This window comes from Larus michahellis, chromosome 7 (assembly GCF_964199755.1).
Source record: "Larus michahellis chromosome 7, bLarMic1.1, whole genome shotgun sequence".
Lineage (NCBI taxonomy): Eukaryota > Metazoa > Chordata > Aves > Charadriiformes > Laridae > Larus > Larus michahellis.
Genome location: NC_133902.1, coordinates 48,575,538 through 48,599,532, shown reverse-complemented (window position 1 = coordinate 48,599,532; position 23,995 = coordinate 48,575,538). Strand labels below are relative to the sequence as shown.

The window sequence follows — 23,995 nt, the reverse complement described above, 5'->3', positions numbered from 1 at the left end:
TTCTTTTTCCCCAAGGATATAACTAGCTTACCATCTCCCTGATGCCTCCTATTAACATCCCTTCTAGTCTGTGGGAAACAATGACCTCTACTTTAAAAATTATGTGATACAAATATCTAATTCAACTCTGAGCAACTGACTCCAACCTGTATTTGACCTTGAATTTTTTGTTTTGCTTGAAGAATAGAAGATTATTCTGTTTCCACTGAAGAAGGATATTCTATGTACTTGAAACCCTGTCTAATTTTGCCAGCCATCCAGATTGGTCTAATAAAAGGTATTACCTCTTCCTATAAACCTTGTCTTGCTCATGTAATGTTTGCAGAGAGCCACTTGTGGGGCGTGGGAGGGCGGAAACGATCCCCATAGCAGAGGTTATGCAAGACATTGGTACTGCCCAAGACGCACCCCTTAATTCTTCTTGGATTTCTTTCGTACAAAATTCAGTCTTCTGTGAAGACATGGAAAATTTGGGACTGGCCGCTGGTTTTCTCTACTCGTGTTTCTGGATTTGCAGAAACTTAATTTACTTAATGACAGGTCTGTCCAGCCACCCAAGCATCATGTGCATATTTCTGGTTGATGAAGAGACCTTCACTAATTGTCTGTGTGGCATGCAAAGGCTTCTTTATCGCTGTTTCCCTTTGCTCACCAGAAAGTTGGCACAGGGCTTCATAGCTCGCTCCTCTGCAGAGTGCCAGGCTTCAAATGCAGAAAAATTTTTAGTTGCATACATGAATAAGGAATGATCTGTTTCCCTAAGATTTCTTGGAATACTTATTGGAACATTGCACTAAAACATTGCTGTTTGAAAATTAAAATCTCATAAACCATCTTTGAATTTTGAGCGCTGTTGACTGCAAGAGACGTGCATGTAACGCCATGAATTTATTGGGCCACATAAACACGTGAAGGCAGAATTTGCTGGGAGGGGGAGGGAGGCTTTTGCTGTTATTCTGCACTGCTCATAAAGGAACTGCACCGTAACCAGCGTGAAAAATAAACTGAGGATTGCTTCTGCAAGTTGAGAAGTACCTTCACTGAATACCTGCAATTTCTGTAGGAAAAGGAAACACTTATTTTCATCCTTTCATTGTAGCTCTTTGGAAAGGTAGTTCTAGCTCCGTCTGCCCTACAGAGGACGCTGGAATTTGTGTTGCGGCTAAAGTAACGCTATCCAGGTTTTTGCTACTGTGTAAAACTTCAGCAGAAAATGAGTTACAGCGCTCGGCTTCAGCAGCTTATTAAAGTGATGAAAACCTACTAAATATTTCTAAAATAACCTTCCCTTGGAAACTAACGCTATTAATTTCTCCAAGGAAATGACAGACCTATTTCTTCCTGCGGCAGTGAGACCGCAAAGGAGCATTTTTAACCTGTTTTTATTAAAACGTGACCGAAAATGTCATTTAACCGCGGGGCGGGGAGCGCCAGGCCCGGCCGTGCCCAGCAGCGCTGCCGTGAGGGGAAATACCCCAGCCACCCGCCGCCGCTCGCGGTTCACCTCTCCGAGCTCCGCGGGCACCGGAGGGTCCGGCCGTGACCGGCAGCTTGCCTCGGGCACCGGACCTGGGGGCTCCGTCCCGCCGCTGCCGGGCGGGAGGGCCGGTGCCTGCCCACAGTGCCCTGCCCGCCTCCAAGATGGCGGCGGCGGCGGCGGGAGGAGGCGGGGAGGAGGCGGGGCGGCCCCGCCCCCCGGCCCCGCCGTAGGCTGAGAGCGGGCGGAGGCCGCGGGAGCGCCGCAACATGGCGGCGTCTGGCAGCGGCGGCAGCCGGGCGGACAACGGCTACGGCAGCCAGCACCCGCGGCGGCGGAAGGGCCCGGGCGCCCTGGCCACGGCCTACCTGGTTATCTACAACGTGGTGATGACGGCGGGGTAAGGAGGCCGGCGGGGGTTTCCCTGGCCGGGGCGCGCCGCCCGCCTGCGCCCGGGCTCCCCTCAGTGCCCCGCGGGCCCTCGGCGCCCGCTCGCTTCCCTGGGGCAGCGGCCGCCGCCGTCCGCCGCGACGGGGAAACTTTGCCCTCGTCGGCTGCTCTCCGCCGGGCGGGGCGGCGGCGGGTCGGGCTCCCCCCGGCGCCGAGGGCTCGGTGGAGCCCGTCCCGTCGGAGGCGGTGCCCCCCGGGAGCGGAGCGGCAGCGGGTGGGAGCCTGTGGGGGCGGGGGGCTCCGCTGGGACGGGCTGTGGCGGTGGGTGCCCGCCCTGGAGCCGTTGCGGGGCCGGCGGGCGGAGCGGGGCCGGGCGAGGAGCCCCGCTGCGGCGCTGGAGCCGAGCGTCTGGTGGGGTCCCCTCTGTCGCGGTGCCCTCCCTCCGGTCCGTCCCGTCCCTCGGCGCCAGCCCAGCGTCGGACGAGTCGCGTCCCCGCTGTCCCTCGTGCCTCGCGCTGTCGATAACACTAAAAAACCCCAACCAAACGCTCTCTTGCCGCCTCTCGGGCTCTTGCGGGGTTTCGTGTGCGTGTCCCCGGAGGTGCTGTGCCGCTCTCCGCTGCCATGTGCGATGGCCCAGCGCTGACAGAGGCTGGGTGTCCCCTGCCCCCGCCAGGCCTCGGCCGGGCCCCTCTGCGGCAGGTCCTTGTCCAGGCGACCCGTCCGCCGCAAACGGAGCACAACAGCACGAGTGCGCGTCCCCTGGGGCTGCTGGAGTTTGTAATTGACACCTTAATTTGCTCTGCAGCTATCTTCGCATCCAGGTGATGGTGTAGATCACTGTTCTCGCCTCACCACTTCTGTGGTGTGGACTCCAGCACCTCTCAATAGCGAGGAGAAGCTCAGCGCAGGGAATCTGTCCTGTAGCAGTAGTTAAGAAGGCAAATCTGTAGCCCTTTACAGCCCTGCGAGATTTCCCCGCAAACCCTTTGGCTGCTGCCTGCTTTGGGAGAAGTTGAAAGCGGCTGCCTGCAAGGTGTGAGCTCCAGGGCCTGCGCCCCAGAGTCTTATTGGAATCCAGATAAAAATAAAACCATCTTTTGAAAGATTGAGGATATTTGGGTGGGAGGAGAAGAGAGCCTTTAAAATGGATCCCGAGTGAGCCTGTTTTCCACTAGATAAATCCTGGCGGGTGAGGAGTTGGGCGAACAGACTAGCCGCGCTATTTTTGAGGAAGGTTGGTAAAGAATTAATATAGATACGATTTATTTCAATAAGGCAATTGGGCCTGATGATTCCTGTCTTTGCTGGTGACAGCTGGTGCTATTTTGGCTTATAAGATAGTTACACTGAGGTGGAGCAAAGGTAGCTGAGAAAGGGGGAACTTGGTTCTTGTAATGTGCTCGTTATACCCATTACCCAATAGGTGTGTTACTGGGAGATGGAAGTGCTGAGCAGATTTATGGCTCCATATGATATTTGTGGGATGTTTCACTCAGAGGGGAATGATAATTACCCCCCAGTTTGATTAAAAATTAATCTCTTGTTTCAGAAACTCTTAATTACACGAGCAGTACAACAGTACAGGCAGTGAGGAGGACTCCTCAGTTTTGTTGTGACGTCCCTGCGCAACGTTAAGAAGTTAAGCTCTCTGAGCTCTTCTTAGAAGTAAAAGCATTTGCCTGCTCATTGAGCTGCTCATATTTAATTCACTTACGTTTATAAAAGATCTCAAAAACCTGAGAGAGGAATTGCAGTATAAATGGAGAGTTTCTTTAAAGGTCCTGAACTTTTTATCATGGCAGGCAAGTTCCTGAGCATATGAAATTTCTGTTTCCTCAGAAGAAAAAATTAAAAGAAATCCAAGTGTTATAAACTCAGAAACAAATGGAATAAATCTGTATTTAGTCTCCTGTTGTCAGGTAAATCTTGATCATGATGTTACCTATTTTCCTGATTTATACCAGACCTCCTAGAAAGTTCCAGTCTTGAATGGGATATGGCTTGTGGTACTTTTACATGAGCTGCTTTTTTCTGGGCATGTTTGTGATGAGATGATTTCTGCAGCTTGGGGTGCTACTGTGGGAGTCCTGTGATCAGGATTCATATGTCTGTGTTGACACTCACTGCCATTCTTTTGCGATAGGTCACTCAGGGCTCCGACTGATAACCTGTCTTCAAATGGATGAAGACTTTGCGTTTCCCCTGGACACTGATGAAATTCTCCAATATACAATGTTGAGCTTAGGAAAAAAACCCTCAATTAGTTATTTTCTACTTCTTAAAAGACTTCATAATAAGGTAGTTTTTCAGGAGTTGGTTGGCAGAAGCTCACTTGTTCGCATGAAAGGATTGATACATGGCTGGTGGCAGTAATTAGTTACTGACCCTGTGACAGTCAGAGTGCTCAGACTTAGTTTTTCCAGACAGCAGTGCGCTGGGAAGAGAACTGCGAAAACACTAAAAACTTGAAGGTGCCCAGATGATGAAGTGATGCTCTAAAAAGCACAAAAGGTGGCTTTTAAACTGAAGCACACAACAGCTTTGTCACACGATAAACAGGTAGTAGAGTAAACGTTTTAAAATCATAGTTGCCTTAGCTTTATTTAAAATGGATCAAGTAACAATTGAAAAATCTCGGCATAATTACTGTATTTACTTTGCATTTATCTTGACTTAGCTAAAGAAAACATTGATTCTAAAAATAATAGATCTTGTGTCTGATTTTATATACTGTAGTGTGTGTAGTATATGGATACATAGTAATACAATGGCTTTTGCAAGAGCAAACAGCAGAAAACTGTGGATCCTTAAGTGAAGCTGCATACGCTTACCACTTGGTTCACGTGTTTGGGTGTTAAGGGACCAACGTGACACAACAGGGAATAACCAGTCCTGCAGTTGGTTCTCAGCTGTACTTGCTCAGGTGTTTGTTGTTTTTTTTCAGCATAGTTCAAAGTGTTAAGATGTAGAAAGCATTGCATCTTTCTTCTCTTGCATTCAGTCAAACTGTTATTTTCCCACCACAGCGTGAAGTCATGTAGTCGTGCCTGACCTGGCTTAGGAGGCTCATTCTGGAGGCATAGATGCAGCATAGAAATTATTTCCTAAAAACTGTGGTTGACTGAAATCACTGAATAATGGGGGGGGGTGGGGAGGGAGCACATGTTGTTAGAGTTGAGTGTAAATGTTTGATAAGCTGCTTTAAAATGTGATTATGTTTCTTATTTTCATTCAAGTGCCGTAACTGCTGGTACTTCTGGGTAGAAGTAGCTGATGGTGGTATAAACAATGAATTTCAAAAGGATTTCAGCCAACAAGATAGATCTTAATGTAATAGCTTTTGAATTTGCAAAGGTTCGTGTTATCAGTGTTGAGCAAAGAGTCTTCTGGGTTCTGAGTTTCACTGTCCACGTCTTCAGTGGCTGGTTGTCGAGTCAAAGTACAGTACACTTCTCCCTTTTCAGGTTCATCCACTGCATGGCTTTGCTGTATTCTCTTGCATAAATGATGCAGAATCTCAGCAAACTTTGCATAAGAAAACACCTTTTTGTAATTTGTAAGACAAATAAGGGGAATTAAACTGAGGACCTGAGCTTGCTTATCAAGTCTGAGCAACTGCAAGTTAAAAAAAAAAAAAAAGAAATTTTGTGTATGCAGTATTTATTTTTCTTAGTTTGGATTAATCAAAGACTGTAAGAGTCTAGCTTAAAGTTTAAATGCATGGCAGTGGTAATTCAATGAAATGTAGCTCCAGCTGGTATATCTGGTAGACCTGAGGTCAGAGAAAGCCAGAAAAAATGCACTTATAGCTTAGCTTCCATGTGACAGTGGTGTCTTTTGCTCCCTTTTTAAACTTCTCGACAAGTTTCTTTTTCAGTTGATCTTCCTCGCTTTCACCTACTCCTATTCCATTTTCTCTAGTCAGGTGAAGAACTATTTAAGAATCATAGAAGCAGGACAGAGGTACTAAAATCTTCAACACAAAGTAGGCGCAGCTTTTAATTTTGTACGGGTTAATACTTTGATCTGTATTAAATGTTTTTTGAAGGACAGTAATTTTATTATTAAAAGAGAGATGTGGTCTTTGGGAATGGAAAATACAGTCTTTCTGGAGTCAGTGATCCGGCAGGGAGGGTGGAGATAAGCAAGGGGCTGGAGCCCCTCTAGGAGCCATGTACTTCACCAGTCACTTGGTTAAGGTGAGAACAGTCTGCAGGCACAAGAAGAACTGGTATCTTGTGCAACCTGAGAAATTGCTCAATTCAACAAAGTTTCTCAACAAACACAGAAGATTAGGAAAAATAAAGGAACTTGACAGATACGAACAGGGCAGCATCAACCTGCTCTGATTTACTATTCTAAAAAAGAAGCAGTCAGTGTTGCAAGGGGGAGTCATTTAGTACTGTAGCACTTACTGGTTTATTCTACACTGAAGTCCAAATACCAAATTAATCTGATTCTTTCTTTGTAAACAGCAATTACTTGGCAAATATTTGTCTTTTGGTTTCACAAGACAGCTTTAACTGAAATAACTTGTCACTACTGAAAAAAGGGAGGTCTTTTTTTCTCATTCCCCATTTCTCTTCCCCACTTCTGCTTTTCTTTGGTGCTCATCTTCTGAAAAGTCCAGGCAGAAATGAAATAGCTTTTTTTCAGTTGTACTAACAAATGTTGTTGCAAACATAAACTTGGATGACAGAGTCACTTATTATTGACAAATCTGAACTTTACAGTGTATTTCAAACAACTGTTGCATTTGGGACAATATTTGTATATACTTCATAACACCTGAGCTAATGTGATACTTGCAAGCATCTAATGTGCTGTACATTAAGGGGATTTCTTCATCTTCCCTCTTACAAAACCACAGCTGCAGATTTTTTTTCGAAGGGTAAAAAGCTATTGTATAGTTAAGGGACTTTTCTACGTGTCTACACACACTTCCACTGAGGTGCACCATTGTTAGCAGAGACACTCGGTGACTGTTAGCACAAGCTTTGTAGCAGCACTTGTGGGTTTGGAGGGAGGTGGAGGTAAAGTTGGGGGGCATCAGGAGTTGCTGAGGGCAAGACAGCCCGGATAAGCCTGTCAGTGAAAAGTCTGGGAGCCGCTGGAAAGGATTCCCACTTCTCATTGACCAGCCCCTTCTCTTTGTGTTTGCCACGAGCAAATGGAAACTAAAGTTAACTATAGATAAATTAAAAAGCATTTGACCAGGGTGTACCCACCTTAGTTTTGTGGCTTGCCCTAGATTCCACTGAAGAATTTCTGAGGTTGTTGGCGAACACGGACTCTGGACGACTGTGGTAATGAAAGATGTTACTGCATCGTCCAGGACTGGAGCAAAAATTCTTAAGGTTGCTTCTTAAATTACCTGAGGGGAAAATCAGCAGGATTAGTGGATCACATTGTTTATAGTATAGTTGCAGTTATATAGGCACTACTTATATAGGCCTAGATGTATTTGTTCCTTAAAAAGGAAAGCTGGGACAGGCATGGCCATTGCTACCTTCAGAGCTTTAGCAGACTCAGTTTTCTTGCAGTTACTTATCCATAACTGTTTCTCATAAAAATACATGCTAGCAATTAAGCTGGATGGTCTATGATAAAGTCTAAAGGTTTACTTTGAACTGAACCATTAAAATGAATGCCTTCTGAACCTTAATTGTTTATGTCATACTTCTTTAAGTTATAGTATGGTGAGAGATCTTTGACTAGCAGTAAATGGTTTTCTGCTTAAACTAAACAAAATGTGATGCCAATCTTATTTAAAACGTCATTAGTACCTTCCATAACTAAATGCAACTCACTGAAAATTAAGCTTAGATATTAAAGATGTTGGTATCGTGTTGCTGCTGAAATGTGTTTAAAAATGCATAATACTTAACTTCGATAAATTTGCAGGGAATACAAATATTTAATGTTTTCAGTGTTGCAGAGGGTAGGCAAAAAGTGCCTCTCAGGACACTTAGATGCCTGTTGCTTCCTTAGGTGTCAAAAGAGGGATTAAGGATTTCTTTGTATTTATGCTCTCCTTAATGTCTCCTTATCTTGGACTCTCTTCTCTCTTTCAGATGGCTTGTTATTGCAGTTGGTCTAGTTCGAGCATACCTGGCGAAAGGTAGCTACCATAGCCTTTACTATTCAATAGAAAAGCCCCTGAAATTCTTCCAAACTGGAGCTTTGCTTGAGGTAGGTGTACTCTTCTTCCCTAGAGTTACTAATGTTTGCATGAGTGTTTTGCTTAGGAGAAATAAGGCAGCCTTTGAGCAGTGCTTTCTAGGTATCTGTTTTTTCATTATCATTTATAGAATGATATGAAGGTAAAATAGGAAATATGCCTCACGCAAATGTTGAATCTTCCCATTTAGCAAGCAGTGAGGGAACTAGCTGTCTGCTAATTAGCTTGGGCAGCAGAGCTAAATATTAAGCCTAATCTTTGAAATACAAATATTGAATCTTAAGCTCTTGTGATAGAACTAAATGTGTTTCTGAATTGCTTCATTTGAAATGTTAGTGATTTGAATTTTTCTTTTTGTTCTAGATTCTGCACTGTGCATTTGGTAAGCTTGCAATTTTTCAGTTTTATTATTTTTATAGAAGACTGATGTTTTAGCAATATATTAGCATGAAAAATGTTATGGTGTATGAATTGCCAGATTTAATTCTTGCATAACTCACTAATTCTTGCTTGCTGTACATTCCAATTTTTTACTAAGTAATTTGACAAGTTAAATCACAAAAAGGAAAATAGTGTAACAGGTTTTCAATTACTTGACATTCTATTTTTATGTAGATCCTTACAATACTACAAATCTTAGAGCAGTTTATAAATGTTTTATAGTAGATCGTTACTCTCCATCTCTACATCCTATAATCTTCTGTACCAAGCTGTCATTCCTCCAAAAAAAATATTTCTAGCTGGAAGTAATTTAAAATCCAATAAAAATAACATTTCAAGCACTAGAACTTTGCCCACATCCATAGTGCATAGATACACGTTGTAAAATTAGGAAGGGGTAACCACTCTTTACCCCAGATTCGGCTGTGCTTTAATGGAACTGTCTGGGAGAATACGAATTACTTGAGATGTGACTCAACAATTCTCGCTAGCCTGTACTGTGAGGCTTGCTTGTTAGGCTGGTGGCAGGAACTCAATTATCTATCAGTGGCGTGGGGTTGGTAGCAGTGTCATGGTTCAGTCAACCTGAAGAGCCTCGTGGCAGAGTGTCAGGATTGCGTCTTGTCTGGTTTGTTAGTCCTCGTGAGTAGTGAACAGCTTGGCCTCAGCATCTGGATGTTTTGTTCATAGAATAGATGATGTGTTGCAATCTCTGCGAGATCAAAGCCAGCATGCTATAGTAGGGAGCAGTGCCTGTCTGCTTCACTCTGATTTTTCTGAACAATCCAGTCTTCACAAAGAGACAGTCTTATTTATGTTTAGGTAGGTGGTCTTGTGACTTTAAATTTAAGCGTTTAAGCTCATATCTGAATGTTTTCTATTTAAAGAGTAAGATGGCATTAAGGTTCCTAAAGCTGCAGCTACAAACCTGCTATTGTTCACATATCATACAAACAATCTACATACTGGAGGGTGTATCACTATGATACAAGTAGGTTCATATTGAATTCCTGTGCAAAAGACTTTTTTTTTTTAATAACCAAATGTAGTAGTTGGAAAACTTAAAATGATATACATAAATTTGTCAGCAGAGGGCAGTCTAATTCTGTATTTGATAAATTACTTCTGACCTTCCTGAATAATTGTTACTCTGAGAATGTTGTTTCATAAAGGACAATTTGTAGACTACACAGATCATCCCAAGAAAAGAATGATCATATACGCAAATTATTGTAAAGGCTTCTCAGAGTAAACTGTGTATCATATAGTTGCCTGTGCTGCCAAGGTAGTCCTTCCAATACTGTTTTATTTTACTAAATGTCAGTTATTGTTTTTTTTACCAGAATAAACCATAGTTTAAAAACATTTTTCAAACATTAATAATAAAATGTGAAAATTTTGAAGTTTTATTTAACAAGTGGCAAGAAGAACAAGTTGAATCTCATGACACTGGGCAAAAAATGTTACAAATAAAAGGCTATTTTTTATCTAACTCTATAATGCTCTACTGCTTTCTTAAGCTAAACTTGTATGCAGGTGCCGGTGTTTACTAGTACTAAATCTAAGAAAGAGTAAAAAACTTATTTTTTCCTCACACTTTAGAGTATACGTCCACACAAATCGGTGAAGAGCAGGAGAGAGTCCTGGATTTCACCTTCCAGGCTGGTGTGGAACAGCAAACAAGGTGACTGTACCAGCCTGTCTGTGTGCAAAGCTAATAATCCTGGCTCAGTTGATTTGAGATGTGGATCCATTTAGCCCGTGTTATCCCGAGTCACACAATTTAGTATTAGTGGAGAGAGCCATTAGTGGAATGTTGCAACATTTTATACCGTTATAAGTCTATCCTTTTGCTTTCCCTAACAAAGTTTTTTACAAAAAACCACACTTATTTTATTATAACTGCCCATGGATTTTATTTTTTTTTTTCCCGCTATTGGAAGCGTTTGTCAGCTAAGAAAAATGAGGGGGTTTTGCACAGCTGGATACACTGCTGCTGTCTGCTGTAGTCCTACGGACTCTGGTAAAAGTTTTTATGCAAGGAGAAACAGGAAATTTGCAGATTCCTTTGCCCCTGCTAAACTAATTGCTATAACTAGAGCTGTAATTCTCTGTCAATAGAGGAGCTTATCTGTGACAGATGGCTGTGAATATCAGCATAACTTTTCTCTCCACATCTTTTCAGTAGAATCTGAAATGTTAGCATCTGTGAGGCAAGTTCTTCAAAATATGAAGATTGATAGGGGAATAGAACTTTGGCATGTGGCAAAGATTTAAAAAAAAAAAAAGAGAGAGCTCTAGATGAAGAGACGAGGTAACGTGTAGCCCAGAGACCAAGAGCAGAGACTGAAGGACAGGCAAATGGAAAGTGAATGTGCAGTTCCTTGACTTTGTAGCAGATAGAATCCAAGTGTCTGAATGCCATTGGTAGCATGGAAGAGCTTACCAGTAAGCCTCTGGTAAGCCGAAGTCAGCACTGGTTGACTTTGCTTTAGGCTGCCCAGTTAGGAGGGATAGGAGGGCTCCACCTTGTAAGCTGTGCATACAGCCTGTTGTCAGTCAGGATCTCCCTGGGAGAGGGGAGGTACTTGTTGGGAGTTGGAGGATTTCCTGCTGGAGGTGGGATCTGGAAGAGGTCTGGGCATGACTGACTTGCCGCTTGGTTCTGGACCTGAGCCCTCTGTCAAGCACCGCTCTAGCATGTGTAGTGTTGGATAAGGGGTGACAGATGTTTTGAAAAATACCAAGCTTAAAATTGTCTGTCGGGTACCTTTTCAGTGCAATGAGTAAATAATTAGAGGCAAGTAAAGTTTATGTAAATTGTAGGTGGTGAGTCGCTTATTTTGATCTCGTGTTTTTGGCATAGATTGGCATTGTCTTGGCTGTAATGAAAAAACTTGTTTGCTTTACTTGTGAGAGAAAGTTGGATGGTTCCTACGCAGTCTTTTTGGGTTATTTATAGACTTCTTTGTATGAACGTTAGTTTATCTTGCTTAGGAAGGGATGATCTAAATTGTATAAAAGAAAAAGTCTGTTACATGGTAGGAGTGAGCCTTTAATGAGTATAGATTGTGGGATTTTATAGCACCCTGTTTTGTGTTGTCTGAGTAACAGAAATTCTGCACTGATGTTTTACCATAGAAATTTGATTATGAACAATATGAGATAAAACTGAAGAGAATTGCGTTTGTAGGATTTTTCCTTCTTTTTACTCTGAAATGTACTTCAGTACAGTTCAGTTGCATGGCTGAAAATAATTCTAATTAAACTTGCTTTTCACTTTTCTTATTCTTTCTTCCACATTCCAGCTTGGTCTTTACATCCTTCTGAGGCTGTTGTGTTGCTTGCTGTGATTTGCATTCATTTTAGAAGCACTGTTTACTGTTTGTTAGGAGGTGCAACTGCTCTTCCATTTGTCGTCTTCATGCTTTTGAAAGAAAATAAAACTTTGTGCTGTGAAATTCAGAAATTTTTTGTAATCTTGCAGTCTAAAACTGTTCCTGTTCTGTCAGACCTGGGTGTATAGGATCCTTTTAGTGGCGCTTTAATCAGGACCTTCATCAGCGAAATCTGCTTCCTCAAGAAAATCTTAAAAATGTTTCTGTACCTACCAATGCATCAGTTATTTCTTGGGTTTTGTGTTTGTGTGGGTGTTTTTTAAAGTTGTATTGCCAAGGAGGAATTACAAACTTTTTATCTATCAGAATATAGGCTAGATCAGTGTTTTTTCAAAGTAGTTATACATTTTGCTTGCTGGATTTTGGGATATACTGTGCAAAACACTTTCATTGGTTTTACTTTTTAACTCGCAGTAATGAAAAGTATCTTGGATATTTTAATCAAACAGGGTTTATTTGAAAGACTGTGTCCCAAAAGCTATTTGATTGAGGTTATCTCATCTTATTCAGGTGTTCTGTGTATTAAGGAATGTGCTGTGATTGCAACAAGACTGATTGCTTTTATTTGCATTTTGATGGACAAAGTCTGTTGGGGATTGCATTGCATTAGGCTGTATAAACACGCCAGAGGACAGACTTCATACTCTCAAATTAAAAAACTTAAATGCTTTTCTTCCAAAAATTTCAAATAACTGGAACTTTGGCTTAGCTGTGTTTTATTTCCTCACCCCCACCTCCCACCCTGATAGTCAGGAATATTTACTAATTGCAAAATTTCTTCCAGGCATTGTTCCGTCTTCTGTTGTTCTGACTGCTTTCCAAGTGATGTCAAGGGTTTTCCTGACGTGGGCAGTAACACATAGTGTAAAAGAGGTAAGTTAAGCCACAAAATACGTATAAAAACTAATGACCCATGGTGAAAAGCAAGGGTTGATCGCTGTCTTATTTTCCTTAAAATGACTTCTGTTTGTATCCCAACATGAAATTGTTTGTGAACTTCTGTGGATCAAAAGAAATAAAAATAAATCTGATGTCATCTTTGCTTGGCAATCAAATCGATTGAGATCTGGTTCTTTCACTGTAAGACATCTAGCTCTTGAATAGATTTTTGCAGTCCTTACTGAAAGTTAAAGCGGTTCCAGTGTATAATATGGAACCCAGAATTTGGGACAGCATTCTAGTATTGATTTCACTAGTGCCATGATTAATAGCAAAACCTCCTCACTGCCCCCTTGTTCATACACAGTTGGCTTTCTTTACCATGGCATGTGGAAGCTCCCCTGCAACTGTGCACAGCAGTGCCTGAATGTCCTCCATTATCACTTTCCAGGATAATCTTCCCTCTGTCCTTCATTCATTTTTCTTACATTCAAGTGGAGGTGGGTTTTGGGGCCTGCGTGTTTTTTCTCATTGCTTACCACACCAAATATTGCTGTACTTCATACAAATCTATGCAGAATCATTTGGAAGCAATTTTATTTGAAAATTATTCCTGACAGTTATTTTAAAATTTAAACATGCTTTAATTGATATAGATCATGCTGACTGACTCTTTCACATGATCTAAATACCTTGTAGTAGCTCAGATATGCTGCATCTGTGCTGTTACTTTAGCCAGCTTCTCATTAAAGAAAGAAATTAGTCTTGATGCCAGTGTCAGCATGGCTGCCTGAAATAAGTGATGGTGATCTAGTGTCATTATATGCATAAGATCTTTTGTGACTTGACATGGAGAATGTCTTAAGGAGCTTGTCTCATTACTAAGTCTTCAGGGCAGCTGCTTTCTCTTCCTTACTCCAAACTGTTATCAGAGCATCCATCCACATGTAGAGTAACATAAGTCACTGTAGTTCCTGGTAATTAACAGCCCTTTCTGATATTATGATGCTTGTCCATGTGGAGCCTTAGTCTCTTACTATTTGAAGTGGATGAATGTTATTTTTCTCAATAAACTCAAAATCTTGTAAATAGTTATCTTCTATATGGATTTCAGTTTTGGTGCAAATAAATTTACTCCAGTCTCTTAATTCACTGGAGATAAATCCTAGATTTTGGGGGGGGGCGGGGGGAAGCCATAATCCCAAGGCATTAGATTTTAGGTACATGTATGAAATATTTTGAAAGAAATATGCCTGTAGTTTTGCTTTTTACCTGTATAATGTTGGGGTACCTCGTGCTTCATAAAAAACAGTGATAATCTGTTTTTATGAATTCCCTACTGGTTTTGAAGTAACCCAAATGTTAAAGGTTGGATTGCATGGATTAGAATTGTTACAAGTGCTGTCTGTTAGACATCAAAAGGAAGTCTGTAAAATGATTGTGGGTTAGGTTTTTTGAAACTTATGCCCACATTCTCACCAGAGAAAACCAGCAAAATGGGAGAAAATGTGAGCAACAAGTTCAGCCTAATATTCAATTTTCAACAAGGATTTTTTAATAAGGATTCTTTCAACAATTTTATACGTAGTTTTTTCTTCACATTTGTGTGGTCTTTTGGTTGAAGTCTTGCAAGAGATTGTATTATGTGTTACTTTTTTTTCATGTCTTGGAAAGTGGGTATAAGAATGGTAAGGATGAGGAATCCTGTGATGAGTTTTTCAGCTGTGACTTAGAGCAAATAAATCAAATGAAGAGGCTGTATTCTGACCCCTCCCCTTCCCCCCAGCCACAGAGCATGCAGTTTCACCTGGGGAGATGTACTGAAAGTGTCATGAGTGTTCTACTTTTTCTAAAGGGCTGTCTGCACAAGTGAGCTCCATGGTGAAGTCCAGGATTAAATTCTCACACAGCTTTATGGAACTTGTAAGCTATGCAGTTGCATGATGAGGTTCTTGTAAAATAAAACAGTTTTACTCTTTAACTTTTTGAGTGAGACTTGTTCAGTATCTTGCTTTTCCAGACTGCTTTTGTATATAATACAGTTAAAAGAAGAAACATCTGTATTGCATCCCTCCTTTCTGCCAGAATACACTTCTAGATATGTGATGTGATTTGAAGCATGCTTCTTGCCACTAACATGTTTGTGCTTTTTGTTGAATTCAGTGCTGATGTGTTGTTAATTCAATATGAAAGTATTTATAATAAATGTTAAAGCATGGCAAATGTTAAAGCACTGCACACTTCTCTGGGTAGCAATTGGATTCTCCTTACCTCCACCATATGAGTAGCTGTTAGCTTAGTGGAGGAGGGCCTGGCATGTAATACAGCACTTGTAATTGTTTTGTCATTACATGGGAAAGGAATCAGTTTGGTGAATTTTACTGTTTCTTCTACAAAGGAGGGGAAAAAATGAGCAGACTAGCATGAAGGGCTAGAATAAAGTAGGCATAGTTATCTTTTTGAATTTGTGTGAACAATGAGATCATCTGGTAACATTATGGTAGGCCTCTGTAGAGTTCCGTTCTGATAGATAATTCCACATACAGTTCTGATGGGTAATTAAAAAATGGCGGCGTTAGTGATTTAATGTTTATCCAATTGGGTGCAGTTACAGATAAGTTGCAAATAAGTATAATACATATTTAGAGCAACCTTTCTAGAACAGACAGTCAAAAGGGGTGGTGTGAAGATGACATGTACAGCATATTGAGCTGGTAATTAAGACTTCAGTGTCTGCAGTTGTGAATTGACATCTTCAATCAGTAGTAAAGCATACTTAAAGAGGGAAGAGCATCTTAATTTATGATGTTTAAAGTCTAAGCTGTAGTAAAAGAAGTCCACACTGGAAAAGTTCAGAACTCTGAATGGGTGAGTGCAGTTTAAAGGCCTGATTCATCACTGCTTTACATCTATGTAAAATTTGAGTAATACTGTACAACAGAAATGTCTGTCAGGCCCTTTGTGCCTACTGTGAAGCTTCTTTTTTTTTTATTGATGCACCAGAGAACCAGCTCTCTGGAGGGAGATGGGCTGTTTCATCCTTACAGTTGCATAGTGCTTCTGGTTTTAATCTTCTGCGCTGGATTGCTTAATTATGTGTTGAGATGGAATTTTCTGCAAATAATTTGTCAAACTGTTACTCTTAACATGGAGAAATCTATAGAATTTGTCTTTTCACGCATAAGAAGAACAGTAAAAACCTCTCGGGCTTTATATTGTCAATTCCCAGTTCTCATGTTTGCATTTTAAAAGGCTATTTGTTAAAATATAAGAGAATCCATATTGTTTGCTATTCATAGTATTGAAGATAAGCGAAAATATATTCTGGACCCTCCTTGATGATAAATTTGTTTGAAACACATGCCAAAAAATGATGCCTGTGACATGATTGACCCTTATTAAGGCAGTTGGACAAATAAGTTGTAAATAAAGTGTAAAATGTGCTTTGACTTTGTCTAACACCTCCTTCAAAGGCTGGTATGAAAAAGTAAAGGAAAGAGAAATTGAGTTCTGAGGGCAGTGTTGGACTCTAGTGGTTTATTAAGGGTCTACTGTTTATTGTCTGTACTTATCCTCCTTATCCTCAACTTGGAAGAGGAACGATACAAATGCAGCATTAGCAGTGCCTAAATGAATGCCTCCTGAGAGACTGTTTTGTAAATCAGTAAATCAGTTCTCAGGGGTTTGATAATGTGCATCTCAGACATCTTTATTTGAAGTACTGAAGAAATTGTCAGTCCTCAAAAAGATGTTCCAATATTGACAGACTTCTGACAGATCTGTTAGTGTGTAAGAAACAAACTTTTTAATGATGAGCTGTGGAATGTACTTAAAATATGATGCACAGTAGTCTTCTGTTCCTTACTGCACAGAATGGAACTATTTCAAAACTGTATAGGTCACTTTTGTATGAAAACTACCACAAAGTTCCAGTATCCTTTCTTCCTTAAACAGCGACACAAGCTATAAAGGCACAATCAGTGACTCTTTAAGTGACCTTAACAGGGTTGTGTGTGTGTTTTATAATGGTGTGAACTGTTTCAATAACTTCTAAACACAGTTCTATTATTAAAGTAGACGGGGAAGATTAGACTTGAGAAGGCAGTGTTAAGGAAGTCCTGTGATAGAACTGGATTGTAACTGCCTGATTTTCTACTTCTATGTTTATCATTCACTGTTAGCTTCACTGTTTCTTGTCCTTGCTCGTGTTCTTGGGTGCTGCTTCAAGCTACAAATTTTCGTTTGTTGTTTTTACTGACTTCCATAGTTAGGGAAATAAGAGGCGTTTCAAAGTACAGGTTGAAGTCTGTGATGCATAGGTTTAGATGAACTCTCTAAGCTGCTACTCCTGATTTGACCAGAAGATGCAGCTGTAGAGTTGCATGTTGCTTCATGGGAACGGCATCATCTGTGAAGTGCTGTTAACTTTTCCAGGTTGAGAACTGTCTTGCTTATAAAGGAGACCCCAAACAAGATTAGGATCCTGTAGCAATGTAAAAATAAATTTGGTCTCTTCTCTGAGAATCTTCAAATAAGTTTTGGATTTTATTCTTTTTATGACGATGTAAGGGAGATTAATATGTAAGCAAATTGTCAGAGATTCCTGTGAAAAAGGACAAGGTGCGTTTGCTGCCAAATGCAATGAAAGTGACTTGAAATGTTATACACAGCAGAATGTAGATTAACAGCAGCTTTACATTCCAGGATATCCTAAGATTTCTGTGTTAATCTTTTCTGGGTTTTGTAGTTGGTAACAAAGTTTTTTATGGATAATCCTCATGAGCATTTTTACATGCAAATGTATGATCAGTCCTGTCCTATTAAAAGGTTTCTGATTGCCCATACATTTTTCTTGCTCCTTTTTTCATTTGTACGTGTACTTTGCCCAAGATGAATAGAGTGTACCACCCATACCTACAGAATTCCTTTTCCCTTTTTTCAAGAGTTGGAGGAAAAAAGAAAATGCAAGCCCCTGTGGTTGAGCTCTTTTTGTTCCCACCGTCCACTGAATTTGAGCTTGTGGTACTCATACAGCTGGGAATTCTGTTGAAGGGGAAGGGAGAAGGGGGAGGTGTGCATGAAAGTCATGTTTGCGCTCTCAAGAGTTTGTAGTGCGGGTATGGGACCCCATGTATTTTTTCATCAGTGTTACTCCGTCTGAAACTTAAACCTCATAATTATGCTCCCAAATCTAATAAATCTAAAAATTCATGTTAAAATACATGCTTTTGAAGATTAACCTTCAAAATATGAAGGGAGTAAAAGCTGATTCAGTGATGTGTGTCTGAAGTAAAAGCTCTAAGAGGTGTAAAGCAGTGAAACATGATAATGCCTTGAGTATAACATTAGAGGAAGTATGCTGGATACAATAAGCAGAAAAATGAGCAAGGAACAGTGAAGCAGGTAGTTGTCAAGCTTACCTGAGGTGAGACAATCTGAGTTTCTGTTTCTTCTCTTCTCCAGCCTTTGTCTTGGTGATAGCTATTTTGCTGCTTCTCAAAATTAGGACCCAGTTTCTCATCTGTATAGAGAGGAAAACAGTGCTTCTACTCAGAAGTAGCATGGACTAGGATCAGAATATAGAGTTTGAACCAGGTATCAAGTGCTAGACTAGTTGAACCAGGTATCAAGTGTTAGCATCCTTTCTGCTCGCTGCACTAGGAAGCAATCGTAGGACTGAAATAAAAGCTGATACTGTTATAGGAATGGGAAGAGTTACGGTATGTTCTCAGCGTTTCAGGCATTTCTTGTACTCATTTACCTTGCATAGAATGGGCGATCTTAAATTATCTGATCACCAAGCAGAGCTGTCCTTAAGCAATTAGAAAAATATGGAGCATGATAAGAAGGGTTTTTTGCTGTTGTTAACTAATGTTGCTTTTAAGCTCATTCTTGGAGTCTGTTCTCTAAAATGATGCAGTAAAGCAACCCATGGGATTGATTTCTCTGAGATTTTCATGGGTCTGGTGAGTAATTAGTAACACTTGAATTGATATTGAGCTTGTTTTCTTTCCTACAGGTACAAACTGAAGATAGCGTCCTGTTGTTTGTGGTGGCCTGGACAATCACTGAGATAATCCGCTATTCTTTTTATACGTTTAGCTTGTTAAACCATCTTCCTTATCTCATCAAATGGGCCAGGTAGGTGGCATAATAGAAATCATAGCCTTAAAGCACTGATTTGACAGGGATGTTTATCTTGTAAAATAGTTGCAGTACAAAAAATTAGGTTCTACCCTGAGGTAATTGCCCTGTTTGGAAATGTGACTTCCTAGCTTCTTTCCAGCAGACTTTGGGGTTAAAAAAAAAAAAAAAATAATCACATTGTAAGCTGACAGAGTAGTTTGTCTGAACTCAGTCCCACTTACAACATGATTCTGTGATCAGAAACTGACACTTAACAGTAAGTAAACTGACATTTAACAGTAGCCCTTGAATCCAAGGGTTGCACTTGAAACAATCTGTAAGCATTTTAAGTAAGGTAATGACCTGTACCAATGAGTTCAGAAATCAAAGTAACAAATTGGGGGCGGGGGGGGGGGCGGGGCAAGAATAGCTTTGAAAATAGTTTCCAGATTCTCAGAGGTGATCTTTAAATAATTCAGACTGACTGTTGATTTGAATACTTACCTTGCAATAATGTTCACAACTTGCCATGCTCTAATCAAATAAGAGCTGAGGGAAATAAATATTGAGTTGAGAATTTAAAATCTGAATATCCATAATAGCATTTAACGAATTCCTTGTCAGAGATTGTCATAACTCTTAATCCTTTCCATAAATGTTTTGTTCTAGGTACACTTTGTTTATAGTATTGTATCCAATGGGAGTCTCAGGTGAATTACTCACAATATATGCTGCATTACCCTTCGTCCGGCAGTCTGGCTTGTATTCCATTAGTTTACCTAACAAGTACAATTTTTCTTTTGACTACTATACATTCCTGATCCTGGTTATGATCTCTTACATTCCAAGTAAGTATAAGTTTGTTAAGGTGTGTTTTTAATATTAAAAGTTGTAAAAGGAAAAGATAATAATTGTGGGATTAATGTACATATAACTAATTTTGCAAAATTTTGAAAATTACTTAAACAAAAAAAATCAAGACTAAAACTGCAGGGATTGCTTTCTACCAACACCTACAAAACAGTAATACAGGGGTTTTTTTTTCCTCTAACACTTTGAATATGAAATAAGCGTGGTGGTTCTTGGCAAATACGTTATTGGTTTTTTTTCCCCATTTACAGACAGGAGAACAAAGTTCAAAACAGCTTCTTAAAAATTAGTTCTTTATCAGGAATAAGAACACTGCTTTTGTATTAGTGGGTAGGGAACCATTTCTGTTGAACTAACTTGAATCACAATAACTTGTAGCGATAGGACGAGGGGCAATGGCTTTAAACTAGAGCAGGGTAGGTTTAGATTAGACATTAGGAAGAAGTTCTTTACAATGAGGGTGGTGAAACACTGTCAGAGGTTGCCCAGAGAGGTGGTGGAGGCCCCATCCCTGGAGACATTCAAGGCAGGCTTGATGAGGCTCTGAGAAACCTGATCTAGTTGAAGATGTCCCTGCTCACTGCAGGAGGGTTGGACTAGATGACCTTTAAAGGTCCCTTCCAACCCAACACGTTCTATGATTCTATGAATTGACATAATCTCTGGTTGATGTTCCTATAGGTGGAATGAAGATTTGGTTTTGCTGCTTTGAAATGGGGAATAGGAACATGGAAGCATTTAGCAAATATCTCGTTTTAGTCAAAATAACCATGAGTATTAATTACGACTTGTGCACAGCTAAACACAGTGGGAGAGAACCTACATTGAACCCAAATAACAATTTTAGCCTGCTTTCTCCATTAAAATTGCTGTCTCTGAAACGAGGTATTTTTGTGATACATTATCATTTCCTGGATGCATAACTCAAATGCAGTCTTTTTTACTTTTTTATTTTTGATTATTATTGTGAATTGGTACATTAATTCTGAGAACCAACTGCTTAGACTCAAGCAGTCTTAGGCACCTTGTCACATGAAGATATTTCTGTGGTATTCCTGAGATACAAGAAAAGCAGTGTTCATTGCAGTCATTGATTGCACCATAGTTTGGTTGTTCATTCATAAAAGCTACCTGTGCAGGAGTTATGCCTTCTGATCCCAATGAAGATCTTGGAAATTTTGTGAATGTTAATATCATAAGGAAAGCAAGCTTTGAAAACTGTTGTTAAAAATTGGGTGTTTACATTCTTGATAGTTGCATCTTACCATTTACCTCACTTTAAATCTCTAATTTAGTAGTTATCTGTCAAAATTGACATCTTGCTAGAAAAGATATCATTAAATTCTTTGCATATAATGGATCCCCATTACTTAGACTTCTACTGGAGAAATGACATAGCTCTCTATTCTGTTAACGTTTCTGGATAGCTGTATTCACTCCTTAACACTGGTGGAGTGTATCACGATAGGGGGGAAACAATCAGGAAATCAAATACAGGGTAAAGAAAGCCAAAATAAAAAATGCTAACCTGAAAAAAAAAATTTAGTACACAAATTAGACTAGACTTTGGCCTATGTTTATGACGAACACTTTGCATGCATAACTCATAAAATTTAGGCTGACGCTGACCTTGTATAATTTTCATATGGTTCGCAAAGGTTTAGTGTTATCATGGCAATTTTAGCTTTTGCTGTTTATGTGTGTGTGTTCTATCCCCTGCTTTGTTGTTCTGCAAACATACTGTGTAATGTAGCCTTACCAGTAGGAAAAGAAAAAGCTTTGCATGGAGGATAAAGAGAGAAGAAATGAAAGAGGCAACAGTTTGTACAGAGTTCCTTAGATCCTGAAAAAATGACACTAGAATTATAAGAAATAAATCCGGAAATTTCATTCTTTCAGAAGGACTTTCTCCTCCCTGCGATGTATTTTCTTTCTATTATGTGTGCGCAGTTTGGGAAACTTTTGTCATCCTGCTTGTACATGCAGAGTTAAGTAAGGCATTTTACGTTTAATTAGAAATGTGATTGCTCTAGCAAAAAATAAATAGTACCTGAAGCCTAAGGACAATATCACTTACTCCCTTTAAAGAATAAAAGGGAGCAGATGACTTGAGTGGAAAGTGGATAACCATGTTTTCTTTTAATAGAGAACTGATGACCTTGAGCATGTGACTGTGTATCTTGCATTGACACGTAAGCCTCACTTGATACTTTACTGTCTGTTTTCTCTTCAGTTTTTCCTCAGCTGTATTTTCATATGCTACATCAGAGGCGAAAGGTGCTCTCCCACACTGAAGAACACAAGAAGTCGGAGTAATTCCAGCTCTCTTTCAGAACTTTTCAAACATCAAAATGCTGCAGATTTTCAATACCCAGCACATTTATAAAGAATATACCAGGATAAAATAAGTCAGAGGTAAAAGAACAATAATTTAGCAAGAGTAACCAATAAATCTGAATTCACTGAAATTCCACAATGTAAAACATGGAAATATTTTTCAGCTTGCAGTGCTTCAGAAAACTTTTAAACTTTATATGGCTTGGCAGTTAGCCTTTTCCTTAAATGATGTGCTAAATGGTTTTCATTTACTACTAAATGCCTGAAGGTTGCAGTATGAGTGATGAAGTTGTACCCATTAAATGCTTGAATTGGGATTATATTACTGATACCTCTTTTTTTAAGTGCTTGACTGCATGCCAGAAACTGTATGTATTGCTTTGAAAGCAAAGAATATGCTCTGGAATAATTTAGGATTTCGAGACTCCAGTGGACAATGTAATCTGGGCAAAGTGTTAGAATTTAGAAAGGTAGGTTGTGCATTTAAAAGGTGATGGGAACAAAAACAGGAAACCAATTATGGGAAGTGAGGAGAATGTGATTCTTCAGGAATTTAAACGGTAGGGTGTCTGACCAGAGTGTGTTCTCTGAACATCTTCAAGATGATTACTAAAATGATAATGTCAATTCAGAAGCTATAATGCTTATCTGAAACACTGAAAATCCTCTAAGTACTGCATCCCTGGATACTTTTTTAAATACTTAAAAAAAAAAAAATAATAATACTAACTGTAATATTTCTGGTGATATCAGTAACAATTCTGAACAATATAAGGAGGCAGTTCACCCAGAAACAGGTGCAGTTCTCCCTTTTTTTTTTTTTACTTTAAATTATCATCTCTAATCACTGTCTCAGTGGCACTCATCTTTCAGTGTTGAGGACTACTTGTTCTACTGTGGAATTATTTGAGGGTCTTGTTCCTCAACCTAACTTTTCTCAAGTGACTTATGCGTATCACTCTGGCACATCCAAGCAGGCAGTTGTAGGCACTCAGCTTCTGAAATGTTGCAAAGTCATAAGCTCCTTCTTTGAAAGCAGATTATCTCATGTGTTACATACTGCTTTTGCAGATTGGACGAACCTTCCCTCATCTGCTCTTTTGAAAGAGCAAAAGACCATAGAAAGTTAAATTTTCCGAGGTGCTTTCTCTGGGTTCTCGAGATAAGCCTTCACTTGAGAAGGTAAAACAGAAAAGGAAAGAACTGAGAAAATTTTGTGGAGAGGTGGAATGCGCTAATGCTGTGTCAGCAGTGCCCCAAGTTATGAACAAACTGTTGACTGGGGGCCGGGGGAGAGGAATGGAAGGGAGCAGGGAAACGAACAGATACCCAAGAAAGGGCAAAAGGAAATATAGGTTATGCTCATTGCTCTGTTAGGAATTGATAGTTGAATAGTCCTGTCTTCACCCAGTTAGAGCCACTAGGCAATAACACAAGGGCTTCTCTGGCTTCCCTCTTGTAACCTGATGATGTAGTGCATAAATGGGCTGTGACCACTACCATGGTACCTGCAATATGAGTCTCATGCCAGCACCTCCCCCCGGATGTGGCCCGTATCTATGTCCCAGTTGCTTGTTTGAGGCATCGCAGCCCTCACTGAGCATAGCCAGTAAGTACTAAGGGCATGGGCTCTCTGTTCTAGCACGCGGGGAGAGCTGGATTTACAATTATTTTCGCTTATGTTTGTCAGAGCTATATTTTAAAAAAAAAAAAAAACCAAAAAAAAAACAAAACAACAAAAAACAAAACAAAAAAAACAAACAAACTTTGCATTCTTCAGTAATTTCCTTTGGTTCCATCATAAAGCGACTGTATTTTCCTAGCGCTCGTAACATGTATAACATCTTTCCTGTTCAACACAAACAGGACTCTTTTAAGCAGGGAGAGGGTAAG

At 40.1% G+C, this 23,995-nt stretch overlaps 1 protein-coding gene across 1 annotated transcript; it reads left to right on the top strand.

The window, feature by feature from the left end:
- Positions 1-1,719: 1,719 nt before the first annotated feature.
- Positions 1,720-23,803, top strand: HACD2 (3-hydroxyacyl-CoA dehydratase 2). The gene is made up of 7 exons (XM_074594551.1): positions 1,720-1,877; positions 7,945-8,062; positions 8,415-8,433; positions 12,675-12,763; positions 18,789-18,910; positions 19,565-19,743; positions 21,999-23,803. The coding sequence occupies exons 1-7, from the start codon at positions 1,747-1,749 to the stop codon at positions 22,079-22,081; spliced, it is 741 nt and encodes a 246-aa protein (XP_074450652.1). The 5' UTR covers positions 1,720-1,746; the 3' UTR covers positions 22,082-23,803.
- Positions 23,804-23,995: the final 192 nt, after the last annotated feature.